At 36.7% G+C, this 25,540-nt stretch overlaps 1 protein-coding gene across 2 annotated transcripts in view; it reads right to left on the reverse strand.

Annotated features, from left to right (window-relative positions):
* PRKCI (protein kinase C iota) overlaps positions 1-25,540 on the reverse strand; it is an 82,087-nt gene that overhangs the window by 25,350 nt on the left and 31,197 nt on the right. The window contains exons 1-7 of one of the 2 annotated variants that reach the window (XM_082624229.1): positions 18,342-18,360; positions 17,595-17,684; positions 15,629-15,679; positions 13,131-13,216; positions 11,727-11,867; positions 8,817-8,871; positions 7,694-7,752 (exon numbers count right to left, since the gene is read on the reverse strand). In XM_082624229.1, coding sequence (XP_082480355.1) covers positions 7,694-7,752; positions 8,817-8,871; positions 11,727-11,867; positions 13,131-13,216; positions 15,629-15,650 — 363 coding nt within the window. In that variant the 5' untranslated portion in view covers positions 15,651-15,679; positions 17,595-17,684; positions 18,342-18,360. Of the gene's footprint in view, positions 1-7,693; positions 7,753-8,816; positions 8,872-11,726; positions 11,868-13,130; positions 13,217-15,628; positions 15,680-17,594; positions 17,685-18,341; positions 18,361-25,540 lie in introns of those variants that run through there. The other variant, XM_082624228.1, reaches the window with a different exon arrangement.

Raw genomic sequence — 25,540 nt, forward strand, 5'->3', positions numbered from 1 at the left:
TAACCAAAAAAGAGCTGTAGCTAAAGTAACATGAGACAAAGTAGCTGTAGCCAACTGTGGTAGGCTGACTTCTATGAGGACCCCAGTGATCCCCACCTCCTAGTATTCATGCCCTTGTGTAATCCCCTCGAGTATAGGCTGGACCTAATGACTTGCTTCTGATGAAAAAAAATATGGCAAAAATGAAGGGATGGCACTTCTGAGACTAGGTTACAAAAGACTGTGAGGTCTGTTTTGCTGGCATTCAATCTCTGGATCTTATTGCTTGCTTGCTCTGATGAAGCAAACTACCTTGCTGTGAGCTGCCCTATGGAGAGGCCACATGGCAAGGAACTGAATCCTGCCAACAATGAGGTGAGTAAGTATGGAAGCAGTTTCTTCCTCAGTTGAGCCTTGAGACGACAGCAGTCTTTGCCAGTACACTGATTGTAGCCTCTAAGGGACTCTGAGACAAGAAGCTGGATTCCTGACCCACAGAAATGATGACATAATAAATTTTGTTGTTTTAAGCCACTATATTTTAAGGTAATTTGTTACACAGCAATTACCTAACATAAGGACTTTAGGCAAGGAAGCATTACTACAAATAGAGAGGGGTATTTCTTTATGAAAAAGCATTAATCCAATGTAAGATATTATGATTCTAAATCTACATGTACTCAATAACATAGCCTCAAAATATGTAAAGCAAAAACTAACAAAACTAAAAGGGACAGGTAAATTCTAAATGAAACCTGTTTGTAGAGAAAGAACATGCAGTCAGTGAGGTAACAGAAGACTGAATAACACTGTTACTACTCTTGACTTAATTGATCTGTATAGAATACTGCACCCAACAACTACAGAATATATTATATTCAAAAATACATATGGAACATTCACCAATGCCTGTGTGCTTGGTCTTCAAGCAAGTTTCAAAAAAGTTCAAAAGACTGAAATCACACAGAATAGAATACATTCTCTGACCTGCAGCAGAATTAAGCTATTCAATACAATAATAAAAAAAATTCCCATGTATTTGAAAATTAATTAGTATAACAATACTTTTAAATAATACATGGATCAAAGAAGAAATCATAATACAGATTAAGATATATTTAAAGTGAATGACACAGATGGCCAGTAGGCAAATGAAAAGATGCTCAACATCACTAATTATTAGAGAGATGCAAATCAAAACCACAATGAAATACCACCTCACACCAGTCAGAATGGCCATCATTAAAAAGTCTACAAATAACAAATGCTGGAGAGGGTGTGGAGAAAAGGGAACCATCCTACACTGTTGGTGGGAATGTAAGTTGGTACAGCCACTAGGAAAACTATATGGAAGTTCCTCAGAAAACTAAAAATAGAATTACCATATAATCTAGCAATCCCACTCCTAGGAATATACCAAAACTATAATTCAAAAAGACAAAACTGGACAAAACTATAATTCAAAAAGATACATGCACCACTATGTTCATAGCAGCACTGTTCACAATAGCGAAAACATGGAAACAACCTAAATGTCCATCAACAGGTGAATGAATAAAGAAGATGTGGTACATATATACCATGGAATACTACCCAGCCATAAAAAAAAAGAGAATGAAATAATGCCATTTGCAGCAACATGTATGCAACTAGAGATTATCATACTAAGTAAGTCAGAAAGAGAAAGACAAATTCCATATGATATCACTTATATGTGGAATCTAAAATATGGCATAAATGAATCTATCTACAAAACAGAAACAGACTCATAGACATAGAGAACAGATTTGTGGTTGCTGGGGGCAGGAGTGGGGGTGGGGGAGGGATGAACTGGGAATTTGGGATTAGCAGATGCAAACTATTACATTTAGAATGGATAAACAACAAGGTCCTAATGTATAGCACAGGGAACTATATTCAATATCCTGTGATAAACCATAATGGAAAAGAATATTAAAACAAGAATGTATTAAAAAAAAGTGAATGACAAAAAAGCATAAGGAAATAATGAGAAGAGAAATCAATGCAATAGAATAGGATATAAGAATTCAACAAAGAGCCAAAAGTTAGTTCTTTGAAAAGACTAATAAATTGACATCCCCTTGGCAAAACTGATGAAGAAAAAGGGAACGCACAGTAACTTTTTATCAGGAGTAAAAAAGGATATCATTTCATATTCTCAGCAATTAACAACTTTGTGTCAATAAATTTGAAAATTTAGGTTAGACAAATTCCAAGGAATAACACAAGAGGAAACAGAGAAGCTAAATTGCCCTAGATCTATTCAGAAATAGAACGAAGAATGAAATCCTTCCCACGAAACAAACAAACAAACAAAACAAAACAAACAAACCCTCCAGGCCCAGAGTGCTTTTCTGGTGAATTCTTCCAAAAATGTAAGAAAGAAATAATGTCAATCTTATAAGAATTCTCCTTGGGAATAGGAAAAATTCCAAAATCATTTTATGAGCCCAGTATTATTTTGATACCAAAACTTCACAATCCAATACAAAAAGGGAAAATTACAGGTCAATGATTCTTGTTAATTTTTTCAAAAACTTAAATTAAATATTGGCAAATCAGATCTACCAATATACAAAGAGAATTATACATCATGACACAGGGAGTTTATTCCAGAAACGAAAAACAGGCTTAACATTTGAAATTTACTGAAATTGGGCTTCCCTGGTGGCGCAGTGGTTAAGAATCCACCTGCCAACGCAGGAGATATGGGCTCGAGCCCTGGTCGGGGAAGAACCCACATGCCGCGGAGCAACTAAGCCCGTGCACCACAACTACTGAAGCCCACGCACCTAGAGCCCATGCTCCGCAATAAGAAAAGCCACTGCAATGAGAAGCCCGTGCACAGCAATGAAGAGTAGCCCCTGCCTGCCGCAACCAGAGAAAGCCCACACGCAGCAACGAAGACCCAACACAGCCAAAAAAAATAAATAAATAAATTTAATTAAAAAAAAAAAAAGAAATTTACACATGATCAACTCCACAAATGCCATAAAATGTTGTTGATAAAGTTTAACATCTTGGGCTTCTCTGGTGGCGCAGTGGTTGAGAGTCTGCCTGCCGATGCAGGGGACACGGGTTCATGCCCCGGTCCGGGAAGATACCACATGCCGTGGACCGGCTGGGCCCGTGAGCCATGGCCGCTGAGCCTGCATGTCCGGAGCCTGTGCTCCACAACGGGAGAGGCCACAGCAGTGAGAGGCCCGCGTACCGCAAAAAAAAAAAAAAAAAAAAAATTCAACATCTTTTCAAGATGAAAACAAAAATCTTAGCAAACTAGGAATAGAGACAAAGTCCCTCATTCTGATAAGGGTATCTACAGAATAAAAACCTATAGCAAACATCAAACTTAATGATAAGATATTGGAAGATTTCCCTCTGAGATGTGGAACAAGACAATAATATCTGATTGTCACTTCTTTTCAACATTATTTTGGCCATTTATAGAGGTCCTTGCTAACTCAATAAGGTAAGAAAACTGAAAAAAATCTATAAGATTGGAAAAGGAAGAAATGAAACTATTATTCATGATAAGATGATCATATATTTAGAAAATCTAAGAGTATCTTTAGATAGCTATTAGAATTAACAAGTGAATTTAGCAAGGTCTCAGGATACAAGGCAATTTAGGAAAAAAACCTTATTTCCATATAACAATATTAAATAGACAATTAAATTTTAAAAGAATACCATTTACCTCCAATACCTCTAGTGGAAGAACTTTGAAAACTATAAAACACTGAGAGAAATGAAAGAAGACCTAAGTCAATGGAAGAACATGTCATGTTCATGGATGAGGACTTAATATTGTAGATATCACTTTTCCTGAAATTGATCAACAGGTTTGGTTTATTTCCTTGATTCTCTGGAAACTAGTGAGCTAATTCTAAAATTTACATGGAAATTCAAAAAGCTAGTATGAGTAGCCAAGATAATTCCCAGAACAAAGTAGAACTTTACTAGATATAAAAGACTTATTATAAACCTATAATAATAATGACAGGGCTTCCCTGGTGGCGCAGTGGTTGAGAGTCCGCCTGCCGATGCAGGGGACACGGGTTCGTGCCCTGGTCCGGGAAGATCCCACATGCCACGGAGCGGCTAGGCCCGTGAGCCATGGCCGCTGAGCCTGCGCGTCCGGAGCCTTTGCTCCGCAACGGGAGAGGCCACAACACTGAGAGGCCCGTGAACGGCAAAAAAAAAAAGAATAATAATGACAGCATGATATCAGCATAAGAATAAATAAATGATGGAAAATAAAAAAGAATCCAGAAATAGACCATGTAATGGGCATATAATTGATGAAAAGATACCTCCGCAGAATAATGGAGGAAAGTATAGTCTTTTCAATGTCTTCAATAATCTTCGAAAAGACAAAGATTTCTTAAACAGGCCCCAAAATCTCTACCCAAAAAAGAACAGACAGATGTACACAGCCCTCAGAATGGGAGAAAATATTTTCAAATGAAGCAACTGACAAAGGATTAATCTCCAAAATATACAAGCAGTTCATGCAGCTCAATATCAAATAAACAAACAACCCAATCCAAAAATGGGCAGAAGACCTAAATAGACATTTCTCCAAAGAAGATATACAGATTGCCAACAAACACATGAAAGGATGCTGCTCAACATCACTAATAATTAGAGAAATGCAAATCAAAACTACAATGACGTATCACCTCACACCAGTCAGAATGGCCATCATCAAAAAATCTGCAAACAGTAAAAGTTGGAGAGGGTGTGGAGAAAAGGGAACCCTCTTGCACTGCTGGTGGGAATGTAAACTGATACAGCCACTATGGAGAACCGTATGGAGGTTCCTTAAAAAACTAAAAATAGAACTACCATATGACCCAGCAATCCCACTACTGGGCATATACCCTGAGAAAACCATAATTCAAAAAGAGTCATGCTCCACAATGTTCACTGCAGCACTCTTTACAATAGCCAGGACATGGAAGCAACCTAAGCGTCCATCAACAGATGAATGGATAAAGAAGATGTGGCACATATATACAATGGAATATTATTCAGCCATAAAAAGAAATGAAATTGAGTTATTTGTAGTGAGGTGGATGGACCTAGAGTCTGTCATACAGAGTAAAGTAAGTCAGAAAGAGAAAAACAAATACCATAGGCTAACACATATATATGGAATCTAAAAAAAAAGTGGTTCTGATGAACCTAGGGGCAGGACAGGAATAAAGACACAGACGTAGACAATGGACTTGAGGACACGGGGAGGGGGAAGGGTAAGCTGGGACGAAGTGAGAGAGTAGCATTGACATATATACACTACCAAATGTAAAATAGATAGCTAGTGGGAAGCAGCTGCATAGCACAGGGAGATCAGCTCGGTGCTTTGTGACCACCTAGAGGGGTGAGATAGGGAGGGTGGGAGGGAGTTGCAAGAGGGAGGGGATATGGGGATATATGTATACATATAGCTGAATCATTTTGTTACACAGCAGAAACTAACACAACATTGTAAAGCAATTATACTCCAATGCAGATGTTAAAAAGAAAAAAATCAAGAACATCTGTTCATCAATGATACCATTAACACAGTGAAAATACAAGCTATTGAGTGGCAGAATCTATTTGCAATATATAACTGATAAAAGCTTAATGCTGAGAATATACCAAAAACTCCCACAAATCGTTACAACAAGGGCAGACCACTCACTTTTTTAAAAGAGATATAAACAGACAGTTAACTAAAGATTATATCCAAATGGTCAATAAATATATGAAAAGGTACGCAGCAGGGAAATGCACATAAAAACTACAACATTCAACAGGTTGGCTAAAATTTAAAAGACATACTACACAACGTGTTGATGAGGATGTGGAGCAAATCAAACCCTCACACATTGTTGGTGAAAGTATAAATTGATACAAGTACTTTGGGAAACTGCTTGGCATTATTTACTAATGTACACAAGACTCAGGAATTCCACTCCTAGTTATGTACCTAACAGAAATGCTTAAATATGTGCACCAAACTACATTTACAAGAATGTTCATAGCAGCATATCATAATAATCCCAGTCCAGTGGGGGGAAGTCAACAGAATAGATAAATTGAAGCAACAGTGAAAATAAATGATATACTGCTATATAAAACATGGCTGAACCTCACAAACACAATATTGAACAAAAGAAGCCAGAAACAAAACATACTGTGTGACTCCATTTATAAAAAGCTTGGGGAAAAGAGCAGAACTAATCTGTGGTGTTAAGACTGTGGTTACTTGAAGGGAGGAGGGAATGTCAGAGGAGGGAATGGAGAAGGCACAAGATGGGCCCCTGGGATGTGTAGTAGGTCCTATTTATTCATCTGTGTGGTCATTATGTAGTGTCCACTCTGTGAAAATTGACCCAGGTATATACCCATGATTTGTGCACTTTGCTCTATATTATTCTTCAATTTTTAAATGTATTAAAAGTCTTGAAAATAAAACCAAATGAGTCTTTGGTAAACAACCAAACCAATAAATAATATTTAAGGCAATGAGAAATTCCAAAAAGAACAAAAAGCTATAAAATAACATCAAGGGTCAAACAAAAGGAAACTTTACCAACTCATGGTGCCAGAAGAACAGAGAATTTGTTCCTTATTATTAAGAATTTCCTCCTTTGGATGACTCATTGTCAACCAATGAACAAAATATGAAAGATGTGGTTACACTTGCAGGACAGATTATGAATGTTAATATAACCTTGGCAGCATAAAAGTAAATATGTAGCTAAAAGAGGAAAGCTGGAAGAAAGAAAAAGGATGGCTAAAGGAGAGTCAAGGTATTGACTAAATTGATGGAATAATAAACTGAGATAGATTAAATAGGTAACCAACAGATAGATGTGCTTCAAAACAGTACGGGAGTGAGGCAAGCTGGTAGACAAAACATGTACGGACAATTGTTTTAACTGGGTAATGGACACAGGAGCTTGGAATAGTATTATTTACTTTTATTGATGTTTGAAATTTTCTGTAATAAAAAGGTTACCCAGAGTAAAACATGATACACCTATCAAACATTGGAAAGAGAAGAGAAAAGCGGGGGGGAGCCGGGGGGCGGGGTATTGTACTAGTTTAAACCTTTCATGGTTAGAAATATATAAAGTTGAAAAATTGAAAAAGAGAGGTATAAACATTGTGGACACAACTAGAAATGCCTAAAAGGGGTTGCCTCTCAGAAGTCAAAGTGGAAGTGGAAGGTGTGAGGCACGATAAATCATTTTTACTATAAGCTTTTTTCAAGAAATTGGTTATCATTTTAATTAAACTGTTTTAAAAGCTGATAAAATGTTTAATAGTCAGAAAAAAGATGGGCAGTTAAGATGCTTAATGACTTATATTTTAAATAAACAATTTGCCCATAAAATGGAAGGATCTATATTTTAAACAATACTACCAAGTATTCTAAATGCCATTCTTAAATACATTATAATTTTTAGATTATGCTATCTTAAATGAATATAAGTTATCCCACCAGATTATTTCTTAATTTAAATGATTTTAGCAATTTAATTATTGAATTAACTCAGAATAAACCCCTAGAATCACTAAAAATCATCCCTACAAAATTATGATCTAAAATTTAAGCAAGTCAATTTGCCATATTTTTAAACTGTCACATTAAAAAGCTGATGACATAATGTACCATAAGACTAATTAATTATCTTACCTCCTTTTCTTCACCAACTTGGTCCAAACTCTCATGACTTGAAGGATTATATGGAATTACTAAAAAAAAATCCCAAACATTAAAAACAAAAGAGAAAAACATAGTATACATTAACTGAGTTACACTTAAAATTTTCTCGATTTGATTTTTCTTAGTTTTTATTTCTGAATAAGTGTTCATCATTTAAAATTGAGTATCTGTCCTACTAATAACAAATTATACATAAATACCAGTTAAATTCTAATCTTTAATGAGGGTAAAGAGAGGAGGAACCAATCAATAGCCAAGTACTGATTTTAACAAATACTTTTGCTGTTTAAAAAAAATTTCTCTTCTTTACAAATTAATCAATTCCTTCCAAAAGGGTGACTCTATAAACCCTACTTAATTATATTAGTATGATTGAGGCATAGTGATAGAGGGTCTCTAGTTTGGACTCAACTGGACTCCAGGCTTCTATTCCTTAAAGCTACTTGGGTCAAAAAGAAAAAAAAAAAAAAAAAGGCCTACATTTCATACAACCAGCTTCTTCCATGAACAAGATACTAAATTCTGTCCTTCCAGAAAAACTCCCTTGTTTTCTTTTTCTTGATTCATCCCAGATCAGGCTGCTCTGTCCCATTTAATTGCTCTCCAAATTTCCCAGAGACATATTTAAGGTTTTGTATCTACTAGACATTTGGGTTTTTTTTAGACATTTGAACTCACACGATCTTTTTTGAATTGTCTATACAGCATCTCTGTATCTTTTAACATCATTTCTTCATCTCATAATAGAGTTTTTAATAAAAGCAGGTCACTTGAATATAGTCAATACGGTCTACAAAATCAGTATGTTTTCATTATTGAAAAAAAGTAGGTTTGCTGAATATAAAGGGGTCTCAAAAGAAATTTATCTGAATTAAAGAAAATAACCATTTGTTGTAGTTTACATAGTTGTCTTTTTAAAATGCCAAACATATGTTAACTACTGCGACTGATGTTAACACCACAAAATATGGTTACCTAGCTTTTATTTGGGAAGAATATAAATGTCTTTAAATTTAGGTATAAGATTCACACAAAGAAGTCTTTAAATGACACTTTGTTAATGAGCAATGGTTAGTGCCAGTGTCATTCTTACCTGTCTGTGCATGGTCTGAGTGCATGGATGACTGGTCCATGGGCATCATTGGTTCCTACAAATCATTTCCAAAGATACAGTAACTTAGTGAATTCTTTTGAAACCCCAATACCTCTATAAATCCAGAAACAACATCATTTCGATGAGACACAGCATATTAAAATTTAAATTTGAAACTTAACTTAATAAGTGAGAATTACATTACTATACATAATTTATTTTAAATTTTATTATATGTGAAACCATACAACATTCCTATGAATGATGTAATGTTATCACATTTTACAGATCACAGAAAAAACACAAAACTAATTTCAGACTATCAATTAGAAATCAAATTAAACTCCTATATACTCTGATTTATTTCTCCTCTATACCACCTATTCTTCCTTTGAGCTCCACATACTCACTTTAAGTCTTTGGCAAAAGGAGTCTTAGTATAGAGTTACTTAGCTGATGTCCAGAAACAGACTTCAAGATGTCTATAAACTTCTTGAAATTATATGTAAAATTTTATGGGTTTCCCATTTTTCTGAAGATTCTCAAAGGGGTCAGTGACCCAAAAAAGGAAAAGAAATACCTCCAAGAAACTAACTGCCAGTAGCCTCAGGAACAATGCTAATTGAAACCAAAACCTTACTTATTCATTAATTTTGGACCAAGGTTTAATGAATACCAGCAAGAAAGAATAAACTTGAGAAGCAGCATTAGTTATAAAGTTATACTTTTAAGCCTGCCTTAAAAATAAGCTCATGGGTTTTTCAATGTGTTTAGCACCATCCTAAAATATCAATAGAATCACTAACACTGCCCTCTTTCCTTCTACATTTATGAACTCACACAAGTCATTCCATTGCCTAAGAATACTCAAGAATATCAACAGGGGCTTCCCTGGTGGCGCAGTGGTTGAGAGTCCGCCTGCCGATGCAGGGGACGCGGGTTCGTGCCCCGGTCCGGGAGGATCCCACATGCCGTGCGGAGCGGCTGGGCCCGTGAGCCATGGCCGCTGGGCCTGCGCGTCCGGAGCCTGTGCTCCGCCACGGGAGAGGCCACAGCAGTGAGAGGCCCGCGTACCGCAAAAAAAAAAAAAAAAAAAAAAAAAAAAGAATATCAACAGTAACCTGGATAAATTATGTTCACAATTTTTGGCCTTCTGCTGTTCCTTAAAACTGGCTTTTTACCTCCCTAACTATAAACCCATTTGTAAACTTACATGAACTGGCTAAATAATTCTACTACCAACAAGCCACCAGTAATAACCTACTTCCACAATGTCCAAAGAAGGTACTACGAATAAACATGGTATAATCATTCTAAAAGATAACTTAGAAAGATGAACCCAGATCTTTTTAAAAACACATATCCTTTAAACCAGTAATTCTACTTCTGAATCCTTAAGGAAATAATAAGATTTATTTACCAGGAAGTTCATTATGATTTTCCTCATAGGAAAATTTAGAAAATAACTCAAATGTTCAATCATGGGGAACAGACTAAATAAATTATGGTATAAACACATAAAATACTTTGCTAAAAATGATGAAGATATAGATAGATATAGAAAGATGACCAAAATCTATTGTTCAGTGAGAAAAATGGGTTAGAAAATAGTACAAATATGACCTCACTTTTGTTAAAAAGTATGTAAAAGTACGAGACATAACCAAACATTGTATGCCTTCTGATGGATAAACACACTACCTTCTATGAAATAGTCTCAAAACAACCCACAAAAAAACAAAAACCAGAATCTAATCAAACCTCTACATTCAACTATAATATACAGAAAATAAAGAGGACAGGGGAACATTTTAAACATAACCATGGAGAAGCAAAGAGAAAAATTCTGAATCACTTTAAATGACAACACAGTTTCTTCTATAATTAAATTGTAAGGGAAAAAAGAGAGAGAGATGAAGAATCAGTAAATTTAAAAATATCTAAGACATATCAATCAACTGTAAATATGGTCAATCAATTGCAAATATGAACTTCATTTAAATCCTGATTCATCACAATGAAAATTATGAAAACAAAATTATAACATTTATGTGACAACTGAAATTTTGAACATTGCCTGGATGGATATTTGATATAAGGAATTTATTTTTTAGCTAATTTTAAAAAACAGTCCTTATCTTTTAGAGGTACATACAGAAATACATCTGGAATTTGTTTCAAAACAATATAGGATGAGGGCAGGTTAAATGGGTGGGGTATAGATGAAACGAGATTGGTCGTGAGGTGGTAACTGTTGGAGCTGGATGACTGGTATATGGAAGTTCATTATACTCTATAGAAAAATTTTAAATGTTTATGCATATAAATTTGCATACTTCTGGAAGAATATACACTAAATGACAATTACCTTTAGATGGTAGATTTCATGGGGGTTTTTGTTTAATTTTTCTTTATTCATTTTTATTCTCTATTTTTTCTATAATGAACTTGTTTTAATTTCATATTTAAAATAGAAAGTGAAAAATAAAAATTTTAAATGCAAAAACTCACCAGTAATCTCACACTTTACATAGCTAACATGAAGACTCTGACTCTTCTCACCTGACCTCTGTTTAGTATAGATGCTAGAATAATGCGAGCTATAAACTAAAGAGTTTAGCTTAAAGAAGAGAGAAATATCTTTTAAATGGTTCTCCTTACGTTTTCCTAATTTAGACCAAATCATTTTGTAGCAGGTCAAACAAAGAAGTTAACCATATCCTACAAACAAATTTGTAATAACAATTCCAAAATTCACATGTTAACTGGACTCCTAAAGTATTCCTACCCACATTCTGTAACAACACTGTTGAGCTGTGTGATTCCTTAACACCCCCCTATTTTAGCCTTCTGTTCTAGCAGTGTTATCAAAAATGCTCTATAAACAAAAATTAGACAACAGTGTCTTACCGGTGGCAAAGAATGCCGCCCACATTCAATTGTTACAAGTTTGTGGCACTTCTTATGAACCAGGAGTTTGCAGTTGATGCACTTATATCCCTGACGTCCAAGCCCCCATATTCGGTCAGTGCAGATGGCACAATGAGCACGCTGGAGAAAGTAATTCAACAGTATTTTATTAACAAAAAAAAGGTCATAATCATTTCCCAACAGTTTGCTCATAAAATAGTGAAAGTAAGTGGCTTTCTTCTCTAACTCAATTCCCTTCATCATACATAACTTTTCCAAAGCTATGATGATCATGGGAAAATAAACAGAAAGGAGAGCTTGTTTTAAAGAGACTGAAATTTGCAACCATGTTGTTTCCTAAGTCCACGAATTTTCAGTCTTCACCTAATTAAGTTCAGAGTAACGACAATAGGAAAAGTGAATTAAACTTGAAAAACACATGGCAGAAAAAGCTGTGCAAGGACTCCCAAGCAAACATAAACCTATCAGTCTGTTCAGAGGTCAAACCGAAGCCCTGCTCTCTTTTTTTTTAATTAATTTTTATTAAGGAGTATAGTTGCTTTACAAAGTTGTGTTAGTTTCTACTGTACAGCAAAATGAATCAGCTATGCATATACATATATCCCCTCTTTTTTGGATTTCCTTCCCATTTAGGTCATCACTGCTCTCTTAAAGAGCAACACCTAAAGTGACTTCTCACTTCAAAGCTTTTTAAATATCAGTGCTACTGGGAACAGGAATTTGGGAACCTCGGGTGGTGGCTTCTATTACATTAATGAATTGAGAACACAGCACGAGTTCTAGAATGGAAATGGATAAGTTATCAACAGTAGTTAAAAACATGGACTTCTGGAGACAGACTGATCTCCAACCTTGGCTCTGCCACTTACTAGCCGTGTCATCTTGGGCAAGTTATCTAACCATCCTGCACCTCAGTTTCTTCATCTATAAAATGGAAATACGTAGTACCTCTCTCACAAGGTTGTTGCAGGGATTAAATGAGTCACTATATGGCAAGCATTCAGAAAAGTGCCTGGTACATACTGAAAGCTAGATAAATGTCTTCTGCAATTATCATTTTCTAAAACAGGGAAAACTAAAAAAAATTTACAACAGTAAATGGTTTGCAAAATAAACCTTGCTTATTTTCTGGCTGTCTTGAATTATATTTAAAAAAATCCAACTTTCTTACAGCTAGGGTAACCATATAACTAATCATCCAAGCTGGAACATTTTTATGGGTCAAGGAGATGCTATTAAAAATTACCTCAAGATAACAGATGTACTAACCCAGGCAAACTGGGAATTTTAGGTCACCCTACTTACTCCTTTAGAAAGGAATAACAGTAGAGAGGAAAAACCCAGATTTCTCAAATTATCAATATTCAGCAGACTAAGGTTTACCCTGTTGAAACGCTTGGCTTGAAAAGTGTGGCCATTTGCACAATAAAGCTTTCTCCAGCGGCGTGCACCTCGGCGGTAGATGGATTCTGAAGAGAGATTAAAAGTTAAAAAAAAGAAAGGAAGAAAAAAAGAGCAACTGTGAATATAAAGTCATTTTATAATTGTCTGTGATTTTTTTCATGACATTTCATTGCAGGAAAAAAATATATATTGATAAAAATCTGAAAGTGAAAAAATAAAAGTCATCAAGAGACTAGGCTTTTCTGTTTTTTAATTGTACCCTAACTTTTAATTTTGAAAAAATTTTAAGCCCACAGAAAAGTTGAAAGAATAGAACAATAAACATCTCCATCCTTCACCTACATTTATCTATTACTATAATTCTGCCACATTTGCTTTCTTCTCTATTTACACATACACTTTTTTTTTCTGAATCATTTAAAAATATCTTAACCTAAAAGAACATCTTATTTCAGAAACTTTCATGAACTACAACCTGATATATCTTAAATTTAAACATGTTAATGTTGCCTAGGAATTAAAAGAGCCAAGAGATCACTTTAATGGTTATCAATTTTCCTCCATGCTCTAGTTTAGTAATATTAATTATACTGGAGAGGAGTGTATAAAAATCCCCACCAGCAAATTTTAAAGTGGGAAAGTGAGCACGAAATACAATGAAAAGGTAGGAAAAGACATTTTATCTGGCAAGTGTGCTACAGACCCATAATAGATTTGCAGATGGGACTCTGCAACCAAGATTTGCTATAATGGCAAGTCTTCCAAAACTCTGGCCTGGACAAAGGAGAGCTGCTTCTCCAACACCTCTGTGAAGGCAGCCCACACTGGCTGTAATCCATCTGCCACTGGAAACCCAATGAAATACTCCTAGCTGAATCCAAACCTAAATTTTTCACCACTGCTTCAGAGGCCTACCTACTCCTTATATTTCCCCACCTTCCTATAAAGTACATAGCCCTCATTCAACACTATATACAAACACCCAGTTCTTTAATTTTTCCTTTTCACCAAGTTGCACGAAGAGTTACAGAATTAAAAGTTAAGAGCTATTTCACTTAATACAAAGCAAAACATTTACTACTATTCCTTCTAAAGTCATGGATATGTACAGAAACCAAAAATAAAAATGAGTTGCCTAATGTCTACAACCTATAAATTATACCATACATTAAATTCAAATTTGGTATATATACGGTAATATCAAATATATATACATATACACATATGTATATATATATGAATATATACATATAAACATATTCAAATTCCATCAGACCAAATAGTTGCCTCTTTCAATTCATCTCATTAATGCTAACCACTAGCTTAGATATTCAAAAGAAAGTTTCATAACAATTCTTAAGGATGCATCCTAAAGTATTTAGAGGTAAAGTGTCATATCAGCTTACTCTCAAAGGGTACACACACAAAAAATAAAAATAAAACAAGTGTTTGTTATGTAAATACACGTATGCATGTGTGTGCACAGATACAGAGATAAAGCAAACATAGAAAATGTTAATAATTGGTGAATCTTGGTAAAGATATATGGGTATCTTTGTTTTCAATGTTTCTGTGTTTTTTCAACTTCTCCATAGGTTTGAAATTTTCCAAAATTAAAAAACAGGAAATGGGGACATCTCTGGTGGCGCAGTGGTTAAGAATCCGTCTGCCAATGCAGGGGACACGGGTTCGATCCCTGGTCCGGGAAGATCCCACATGCCCCGGAGCAACTAAGCCCGTGCACCACAACTACTGAGCCTGTGCTCTAGAGCCCGTGAGCCACAACTACTGAGTCCACGTGCCACAACTACTGAAGCCCATGCACCTAGAGCCCATGTTCTGCAACAAGAGAAGCCACCGCAATGAGAAGCCCATGCACCACAACGAAGAGTAGCCCCTGCTCGCTGCAACTAGAGAAAAGCCTGAGCTCAGCAACAAAGACCCAACACAGCCAAAAATAAACTAATTAATTTAAAAAAAAAACAGGAAAGGACTTAAAATCAACGTAATTTTCCTTTCAAATGCACAACAGACATTTATGTCAGTAAGTTGTAATTAAAAACTGCCTCATTTGGGGACTTTCCTGGTGGCGCAGTGGTTAAGACTCTGCATTCCCGATGCAGGGGGCTCAGGTTCAATCCCTGGTCAGGGAACCAGATACCACATGCATGCTGCAACTAAGAGTTTGCAGGCCACAACTAAGTAGCTGGTGAGATGCAACTAAGGAGCCTGCCTGTCGCAACTAAGACCCAGCACAACCAAATAAAAAAATATGTTTTTTTAAATTAAAAAAAATAAAAACTGCCTCATTTCGATTTGGGAAAAGTAGAGACTTTAGACAGTTTACTAATATACTCTAAATTAGACTGAAGAATGGAAAAGAAATCAAATGAATTAAAAGTTCTATTTCTGATTTCTCTCGTGCCACTGTATCATAAATAACTCTATTCAAAGGTATGAAGTATACAAACACTCACTATCTTCTCCTGGACAAGGCATTCCAGGACGTTCTGGTACACAAGGGAATACTGAAAAACAACAAACTAAAATTAATACAGCATATTTAAAACATACAAATTACACATAATTTTAAATTCAAATATCACATAAATTGATCTAAATTTAAACCTGACCCTCTCTTGACACAAGATACTTAACATATGGTCAGTACTATTTTTGGAAGGGACCCATTTTACCAAGGCTATAATAAAAGAAATTCTTACAAAAGTGAATATCCATAAACAATGCATTAGAAGCTCAAATTACTCATTCCAATCCTTATTACATCACGAATTGATTTTTTTTTTGGTCATTAGAGAAATCATTAACTACTTCCTTAAATCCTCATTGTAGTGACAAATTTGCTAGGATGAAGAATTAAAATTACAAAGTGTATACAAATATAAACATAAGCCACTACAGTTTTTTAAAGATGTATACTAAACTTAGGAATAAATTAACATTAAAAACAGTACCCAGGGCCTCCCTGGTGGCGCAGTGGTTGAGAGTCCACCTGCCGATGCAAGGGATACGGGTTCGTGCCCCGGTCTGGGAGGATCCCATATGCCACGGAGTGGCTGGGCCCGTGAGCCATGGCCGCTGAGCCTGCGCGTCCGGAGCCTGTGCTCCGCAACGGGAGAGGCCACAACAGTGAGAGGCCCGCATACCGCAAAAAGAAAAAAAAACAAAAAAAACAAAAAAAACAGTACCCAAATCCAAAAATGTAAGTTTTGTCTTAGGAGCTATAGACTTATAAAAATGCTAATTTAAAACATTTTTATAAAGAGATAGAATATAATGAAATCATACATTTATAAACATCTAGTCAACTCTTTGTAGTCTGTGATGTACAAAAAAGGACATGGTTTTGAGCACAGAGTATGGGAAACACAGTTCCTGGAATATTTTTAAAAGTTAAATATAAGCTAAGTTCTGAAAACAGATCTCTGATATAGCATAAAAAGCAATAAAGCTTAAAACAAATAATTTCTTTAAACATTCTCTGTAGTTTTATTCTAGACAGAGATGACCAAAGGAAGACTTCTAACATTCTTCCAGGATCTCAACAAATTAGAGTATGAATCCCATGGGAGCCACTATGTCAAATTCTGAAGGGAGACAAAAATCAAACTATTTTGTTAAAAAAATCACACTGTAAAGGAAAATACAAAGGAATAATAACACAGTATTGAAATAAGTCATTATATTGAGGGGAGATTTATATTTGTTTCAAGTTGTAAAGAGTTCCCTAGGTCTAGTCTCCTAAGGCTCCCAAAAATGTTATGTGAAATACTGCCAATGTATTGCAATTATATTAAGCATATTAAGTGGATTCTACATGACCTAAAAAATTTGAGGGGTAGCATGGCAGAATGAAAAGAACACAGATTTGGAAAGAGAATACCTAGATTTACAACCCAGGTTTACAATGTACCAGTTACATGATGGCTGAGTTTAGGTCTCTCCTTCTATACAACTACTCACCTCTCAGGCTTGCTGACCTTTAACACACTAATGTCTATGATTACTACATAAATAGTTTCACAGTTAACCCTTAAACAAAAGAAAGGACATTTAAGATATCTTACCTTTGGAAACCATCATTTGCATACATTACAAAACTGCAAGGGGATGACTTAGGTTCTACTGGGCTCTCAATTCTTAAATTCTATGCTAAAACTTTGCTGTAAAACACTGAGATGATCACAGTTTAATACCCAAGAAGGTATACACAAATAAGAAATTTTCTAAAATTATAAGAAGCTGATCGATTTTGTCTTCTCTAGCATTTGAGATACTACTGAACAAGGACAATTACATAGAAATGAGGGATACAGATTAAGAAAATGACATCAGGACCATGTTTTTAAATGGTTAAAGATACAGGGTTATGTTTTTAAAGAAGTATAGTTCTAGAAGAGTAGGAAATGACTACTCATTTACCATGAATCAAGAGTTCAGAATCCTTGTTTAGCTCATAAAGCCTAAAGGCTTCTTCTAACTCCAACTGAGACGATACTGTACATGGGTCTCCTAAAAAATATAAAAAGGAAAAGTAAAGCTCACTTTTAAAATCCTCTACATATGACCAGTAAACAACTTCTACTACATAAAATCTTGAGGAAAAACAAATTCATACTTACAGAGAAATATTTGACAAGGACTAAACTTGAGATATTTATTCAGACAATTCTATTCTCTGAAGTAGGTAACATAACTTCCACTCCTATTTCTACAAAATATTACATGAGGTTCACAGATACCAAACTTTAAATGTATAAAACCATTTAATTCTTGATGATGTTTACATTCAAAATATAGCAAACAGAATCTACCCTGACCACATTTTAGATTGTCAGTGCAAAAAAAGTTACAACAAAGTTATCCACTGACTATGTGTCTGGGTTTCTTTTTCTTTCTTTCTTTTTTTGATTGTCACTGCAACATGATTAACAGCCAGGGGTAAGTTTTCTGTTACCCGTTTCGTCAAAAGAGGAAGTGAAAATGGTTTCATCGCCACAATATGCTCAGAGGAGGTCTCTATTTAATCATTTTGTCAAATTTTTCCTTCACCGGAGAGCCTGCTCAAGAGGCTCACAGAAAACAAGCATAGCTACTAAAGTACTCTGGACTAAAGAGCAGTCCTACTTGATTGCTTTTAAGTGTAAATGCCTAGTTTAGTAAACTTACACACAGAGAGGACAAGGAAGAAACACCTCCCTTAGTCAACCAGCCAGTGAACTGAGTCATCCCTGGAAATCAGTGAGATGGCACGCCCCCCTGTATGGTGGCATTCCTCAATGAAAAAGTCATTTTGAACATAGTTGGGCCTCAGCTGGGTCCTCAACGCTGCCATTCTTTTGCTCATTCTTGTGGTTACTGGTTACACCAAGAGATGCCATCAACCCTGTCCAAACTTCAGTCGCTCTCAGCAGGGAACTCAGTCTACTACTTCAGAGAGAAAAGTGAGGTCATTTCCTTTCCTGTTGACTCAAAGAAATGAGTGCCTCCGTTCCTTTCTCCAACTTGGCCACTGAGTCCCTCCTTTCCTTTATCTTCTCTGGGCATTATTCCACTAGTCCTCCCCAGTTCCATCTTCATTTTTTCTTTCTTTCCACTAGCTCTTCTCAGGCAAAGGCATGTTTGAGTCTCCCTCTCAAAAACCTCTCTCCTGCCCAGGGTGCCATTCATTCTGTAGCCACAAGTCTCAAGAGTAAACTACAGACTGAAACGAGGGGGTGAGCAAGAAGAAACAGAAGAAAAAAGGACAGGGACTTTGAATTTTGAATTCATACTTTTCTTTTGTATTTTTTAAATCATAGATTTATAATCTTTTAGACTTATTAGAAATAGCTTTTCTTCCTATCAAGAGTGAACCCACCCTGCTTTCTCCATGTTCCTATCTTCCAAGCATTTCTCAAAATTTTGCTATCAGGTTTTAGTCCAAACACTACTAAAACTGCTGTATCTAACGTCATGGAAGCAGCTGCTGAAATCAATGGCATGTTTTGTCTTTACTCTGGTTGACCTCGCTATACCATCGAACAAAGTTATCCACTTACAGAAATTTTGTGTCTGGGTTTCTAAACACCATTCTCCTGGTCTACCAACTCTTTTTTTTAAAGGTCTACCAACTCTTTTTTTTTTTCATTTAATTTATTTTTGGCTGCGTTGGGTCTTCAGTTCTGCGCAGGCTTTCTCTAGTTGCGGTAAGCGGGGGCTACTCTTCGTTGTGGTGTGTGGGCTTCTCCTTGCAGTGGCTTCTCTTGTTGCGGAGCACGGGCTCTAGGCACACAGGCTTCAGTAGTCGTGGAGCGCGGGCTCAGTAGTTATGGCATGGGGGCACTAGAGTGTAGGCTCAGTAGTTGTGGAGCACAGGCTTAGTTGCTCTGTGGCATGTGGGATCTCCTGGACCAGGGATCGAACTTGTGTCCCCTGCATTAGCAGGCGGAAGCTTATCCACTGTGCCGCCAGGGAAGTCCCCAACTCTTCTTTTAACTTTTTATTTTGGAAATTTTCAAACATATTACAAAATCCTGTTTCACCTGTGGACTCACTCACTTATCCTCCTCCACCATGTCATTCTGAGCAAATCCCTATAACACTAGATTAAAATTCCTTAATATAATCATAATACCATTATAAACCTATATAAACTAACAAAAATTCACTATAAAATATCCAAACATAACCATATACAAAAGAATAAAGTTGAACCTTTTTCTTATATATTAAATCAAAATGGATCAAAGGGGCTTCCCTGGTGGCGCAGTGGTTGAGAGTCCGCCTGCCGATGCAGGGGACACGGGTTCGTGCCCCAATCCGGGAGGATCCCACATTCCGCGGAGCGGCTGGGCCCATGAGCCATGGCCGCTGGGCCTGCGCGTCCGGAGCCTGTGGTCCGCAACGGGAGAGGCCGCAGCAGTGAGAGGCCCGCGTACCGCAAAAAAAAAAAAAAAAAAAAAAAAAAGGATCAAAGACCTAAACACAAGAGCTAAAACTACAAAACTCTTGGGGGAAAACACAGGGAGAAAGCTTCACGACATTGGGTTTGGCAACAATTTCTTGGATGTGACACCAAAAGCACAAGAAAAAAAATAATACACTGGTCCACAACAAAATTTAAAACTTTTGTGTGTAAAAGGACACTATCAGCACAGTGAAAAGACAACCTATTGGAGGAAATATTTGCAAATGATACATCTGATAAGGGATTAACACTCAAAATATGTAAAGAACTCCTACAACTCTACAACGACAAAAATAAATAAATGAGCAAAGGATATTTCTCCAAAGAAGATATACAAATAGCCAATAAGCACATGAAAAGAGGTTCAACATCACTAATCATTAGGAAAATGCAAATCAATGAGATACCACTTCAAACCCATAAGGTTTGGTAAAACGCACACAAACACTCACAGACAATAACAAGTGTTGGCAAGGATATGGAGAAACTGGAACCCTTGTGCATTGATGGTGGGAATGTACAATGATGCAGCAACCTCAAAAAATAAAACATATAATTACCATATTATCCAGCAATTCCACTTCTGGGTATACTTCCAAAGAACTAAAAGCAGAGACTCCAACAGATATTTGTACACCCATGTTCATAGCAGCACTATTCACAACAGCCAAAATGTAGAAGCAACCCAAGTGTCCAACAACAGATGAATGGATAAACAAAACATGGTATATACAGTTGGCCTTCCATATCTATAAGTTCTGAATCTGTGGATTCAATCAACCTCAGATCAAAAATATTTGAAAAAAAAATTCCAGAAAGTTCAAAAAAACTAAAACTAGAATTTGCCATGCACTGGCAACTATTTGCATAGCATTTACAATGTATTAGGTATTATAGGTACTCTATAGATGATTTAAAGGATATGGAAGAATGTACGTAGGTTACATGCAAATACTACACCATTTTATTTAAGGGATTTGAGCATAACCAGATTTTGGTATCCCTGGGAGGCTCTAGAACCAATCTCCTGTGGACACCAAGGGATGACTGTACACACAAAAGAAGTATAGTCTTAAAAAGGAAGTTGTATATAAACAGCTCATACAACTCAATATCAAAAAAACAAATAACCCAATCAAAAAATGGGCAGAAGGGACTTCCCTGGTGGCACAGTATTAAGAATCTGCCTGCCAATGCAGGGGACACAGGTTTGAGCCCTGGTCTGGGAAGATCCCACATGCTGCAGAGCAACTAAGCCTGTGAGCCACAACTACTGAGCCTGCTCTCTAGACCCCACGGGCCACAACTACTGAGCCCATGTGCCACACCTACTGAAGCCCACGCGCATAGAGCTCACACTCCACAACAAGAGAAGCCACCCCAATGAGAAGCCCGTGCACCACAAAGAGTAGGCTCCACTCACTGCAACTAGAGAAAGCCCACATGCAGCAATGAAGACCCAACGCAGCCAAAAATAAATAAATAAATAAATTTATATATTAAAAAAAAGTGGGCAGAAGACCTAAACAGATGTTTCTCCAAAGAAGACATACTGTTGGCCAACAGGCAAATGAAAAGACACTCAGCATTGCTAACTATCAGGGAAGTGCAAATCAAAACTACAATGAGGTATCACCTCACACCAGTCAAAATGGCCATGATCAAAAAGTCTACAAACAATAAATGTTGGAAAGGGTGTGGAGAAAGGGGAGCCCTCCTACACTGTTGGTAGGAATGTAAATTGGTGCAGCCACTATGGAAAACAGTATGGAGGTTCCTCAAAAAACTAAAAATAGAGTCATCATATGATCTAGCAATCCCACTCTTGGGCATATATCTAGAAAAGATGAAAATTCTAATTCAAACAGATGTATGCACCCTAGTGCTCACTTCAGCACTATTCACAACACCCAAGATATGGAAGCAACCTATGTGTCCCTCGACAGAAGAATGGATAAAGAAGATGTGGTATACGTATATACAAAGGAATATTACTCAGCCATAAAAAAGAATGAAATAATGTCATTTGCAGCAACATAGATGGACGTAGAGGTTATCACACTAAGTGAAGTCAGACAGAGAAAGACAAATATATGATATCACTTATTTATCAAATCTAAAAAAATGATACAAATGAACTTATTTACAAAACAGAGATAGACTCACAGACATAGAAAATCTTACGGGGCTTTCCTGGTGGCGCAGTGGTTAAGAATCCACCTGCCAATGCAGGGGACACAGGTTCGACCCCTGGTCCGGGAGGATGCCACATGCCGCAGAGCAACCAAGCCCGTGCGCCACAACTACTGAAGCCCGCATGCCTGGAGCCCATGTTCTGCAACGAGAAGCCACCAAAATGAGAAGCCCCCACACGGCAATGATGAGCTGCCCCCGCTCACTGCCACTAAGGAAAGCGCGGGTGGCAATGAACACACAAGGAAGCCAAAAAAAAAAAAAATCTTATGGTTACCAAAGGGGAAGGGATGGGTGAGGGATACATTAGGAGTTTGGGATTAACAGATACACACTAGTATATATAAAATAGAAAAAAAAAAGAGGAAGCAAATTTTGACACATGCTACAACATGAATGAACCTTGAAGACACTATGGTAACTGAAACAAGGCAGTTACTAAAGGACAAATATTGTATGATTCTACTTCAGTAAGGTACCTAGAGTAGTAAAATTCACAGAAACAAGGTAGAATGGTGCTTGCCATTTGCTGGGGGAGAGAGGAGAATGAAGATTTATTGGGTAAAGAGTAACCTTATAGGGTAAAATTAATGGGTAAAGAGTTTCAGTTTGGGAAGATGAGAAAGTTCTGCAGTTGGATGGTGGTGATGGTTGGACTGGCTCTATCACTATATTAACTAAGAAAAAGCCACAGAGTGGTGCTGTGCCAGTTCTAGGCTTCCACCTTATAAACATCTGGCATCTTTTGCTTTTTGTGCTTTTGGGAGCCCTAAGTCACCACGTAAGAAGTTCAGCTGCCTCTGAGAGTAGAAGCCCTGAGACTACACAGAGAGAGAAAGAGAACCTACTATGCTAGCATCCCAGGTGAGCCTCCACGTGACTCCAAACCCGGCTGCCATCCAATTGCTACTGCATGAGAGACCTCAAGTGAGACCAGCAGAGCCAATCAACTCACAGAAGTGTAAAAAGACTATAAAATAAAAGGGTGGGTTTCTTTAAAACCACTAGGCTTTGAGGTGATTTGTTACGTTACAAACACCTTCCTGCCACCTTTCAAGGTGAATCTTGAAATTCTGTGTATCTTACAAGACCCAGGACAAATGCGACCTCTTCTGAAACATTACCCCCTCTTCTGAGGGGGTAATGTTTCACATTTTTAAAAAAAATGCTAGATATAATCTACTCATTTTTAATAACAGCTTTATTGAGATACAATTCACACAGCATTCAATCTACCCATTTGAAGTGTACAGTTCAGTGGTCGTTAGTGTATTCACAGAGCTGTGCAACCACCACCATAATCAATTTTAGAACACTTTCATAACCCCTCCTCAAAAAAAACCCTTCCAATTAGCAGTCACTCCCCATTTCCCCCCAACCTCTCCTTCCACTGTCAGACCTAGGCAACCACTGATTATTTTCAGCCTCTATAGATTTGCCTTATCTGGACATTTCATATAAATGGAATCACACAATATGTGGTCTTTTATGTCTAGATTTTTTTTTGCTTCGAGTGTTTTCAAGGTTCATCTAAGTTGTAGCATGTGTCAGTACTTCAGTCCTTATTTATTAGTGAATAATATAGTAAATATTCTTGAACTGAAATATTTGTGCTTGAATAATTTCTCATGATAATTTCCTAGAAATAGAAATGATTGGCTCAAAGTGTGCCCATTTAAAATTCTGACAATTATTTCAAAATTTGGAATGACAGTAACTCCAAAAAGGTTATGACATATACACTCAACCAACAGTGTGTTTTTCCTAACCCTTACAGGTAATGATTAAATTTTAACTATTTTCTAATCTGATAGATGAAAACTGATGTCTTATTTTAAAATCTTTGTTTCTTTAATTATTAGTGGTCCTTGAGCTTTTTTGTCATTTATGAATTAGCTATTTGCACCTTTTTCAGTAGATACTTCATCTATTTCTTTTTGACTTATATTAGAGATAAGCAATCCTTTGTAAATGTTGCAAATATTTTTTCTCAGTTGTTATTACTTCTATATCTGTGATTATGATGTTTTTCAATATAAAGAATTAGGAAAAGTCTTCCGTCTTTACATTTCCTTTTTCAGAATTTTCCCATTTATTCTTTTTTAAATTTTATTTATTTATTTTTGGCTGCATTGGGTCTTCGTTGCTGTGCAGGCTTTCTCTAGTTGCGGTGAGCGGGGGCTACTCTTCGTTGTGGTGTGCGGGCTTCTCATTGCGGTGGCTTTTCTTGTTGCAGAGCACGGGCTCTAGGTGTGCAGGCTTCAGTAGTTGTGGTACGCAGGCTCAGTAGTTGTGGGTTGCAGGCTGTACAGCACAGGCTCAGTAGTTGTGGCAGATGGCTTAGTTGCTCCGCGACATGTGAGATCTTCCCGGACCAGGGATTGAACCCGAGTCCCCTGCATTGGTAGGCGGACTCTTTAACCACTGCACCACCAGGGAAGTCCCCCCATTTACTCTTGAGCATTTATTTTTCCAGATGAAATTGCCAGTTTTTAAAAAATCCTATTAGAATTTTTTGGGGGAACTGTGCTCTTTACAGATTGATCTATAGGGAGTTTACTTTTTATATGTTCCTTCTCCCTAACCCATTATTCAGGTTTTATTTATCGCACCCAATTGTTGTTTTGGTTTTTTTTTAACATCTTTATTGGATTATAATTGCTTTACAACATTGTGTTAGTTTCTGCTGTACAACAAAGTGAATCAGCTATATGTATACTTATGGGTTTTTTTTTAAGTTTTCTTTATATGGTTTCTATGCATTTCTTTAAAGTTTCTTCCTAGATTCAAAAAAAATTTATGTTATTACATGGATGAAATCTTTTCTTCCGATATACTTTCTGATTGAGTATTACCTTTATAAAGGAAAGCTATTTGTTCTCTCATATACTAACTTTATATTTGTCTTAGTGTTGTTGATATCTTAAGAGACTAGTTGAAAAATAGGTCAATATGATTCAACCAGATTGCATAGATATAGCATTTTTATTTATTTATTTATTTAGTATTTATTTGGTTGCACTGGGTCTTAGTTGTGGCAGGCAGGCTCCTTAGTTGTGGCTCTGGGGCTCCTTAGTTGTAGCATATGGGCTCCTTAGTTGCAGCACACAAACTCTTAGTTGCGGCACGCGAACTCTTAGTTGAGGCATGCGTGTGGGATCTAGTTCTCTGACCAGGGATCGAACCCAGGCCCCCTGCATTGGGAACGTGGAGTCTCATCCACTGT

This window comes from Mesoplodon mirus, assembly GCF_964341445.2.
Source record: "Mesoplodon mirus genome assembly, chromosome: 6".
NCBI lineage: Eukaryota > Metazoa > Chordata > Mammalia > Artiodactyla > Ziphiidae > Mesoplodon > Mesoplodon mirus.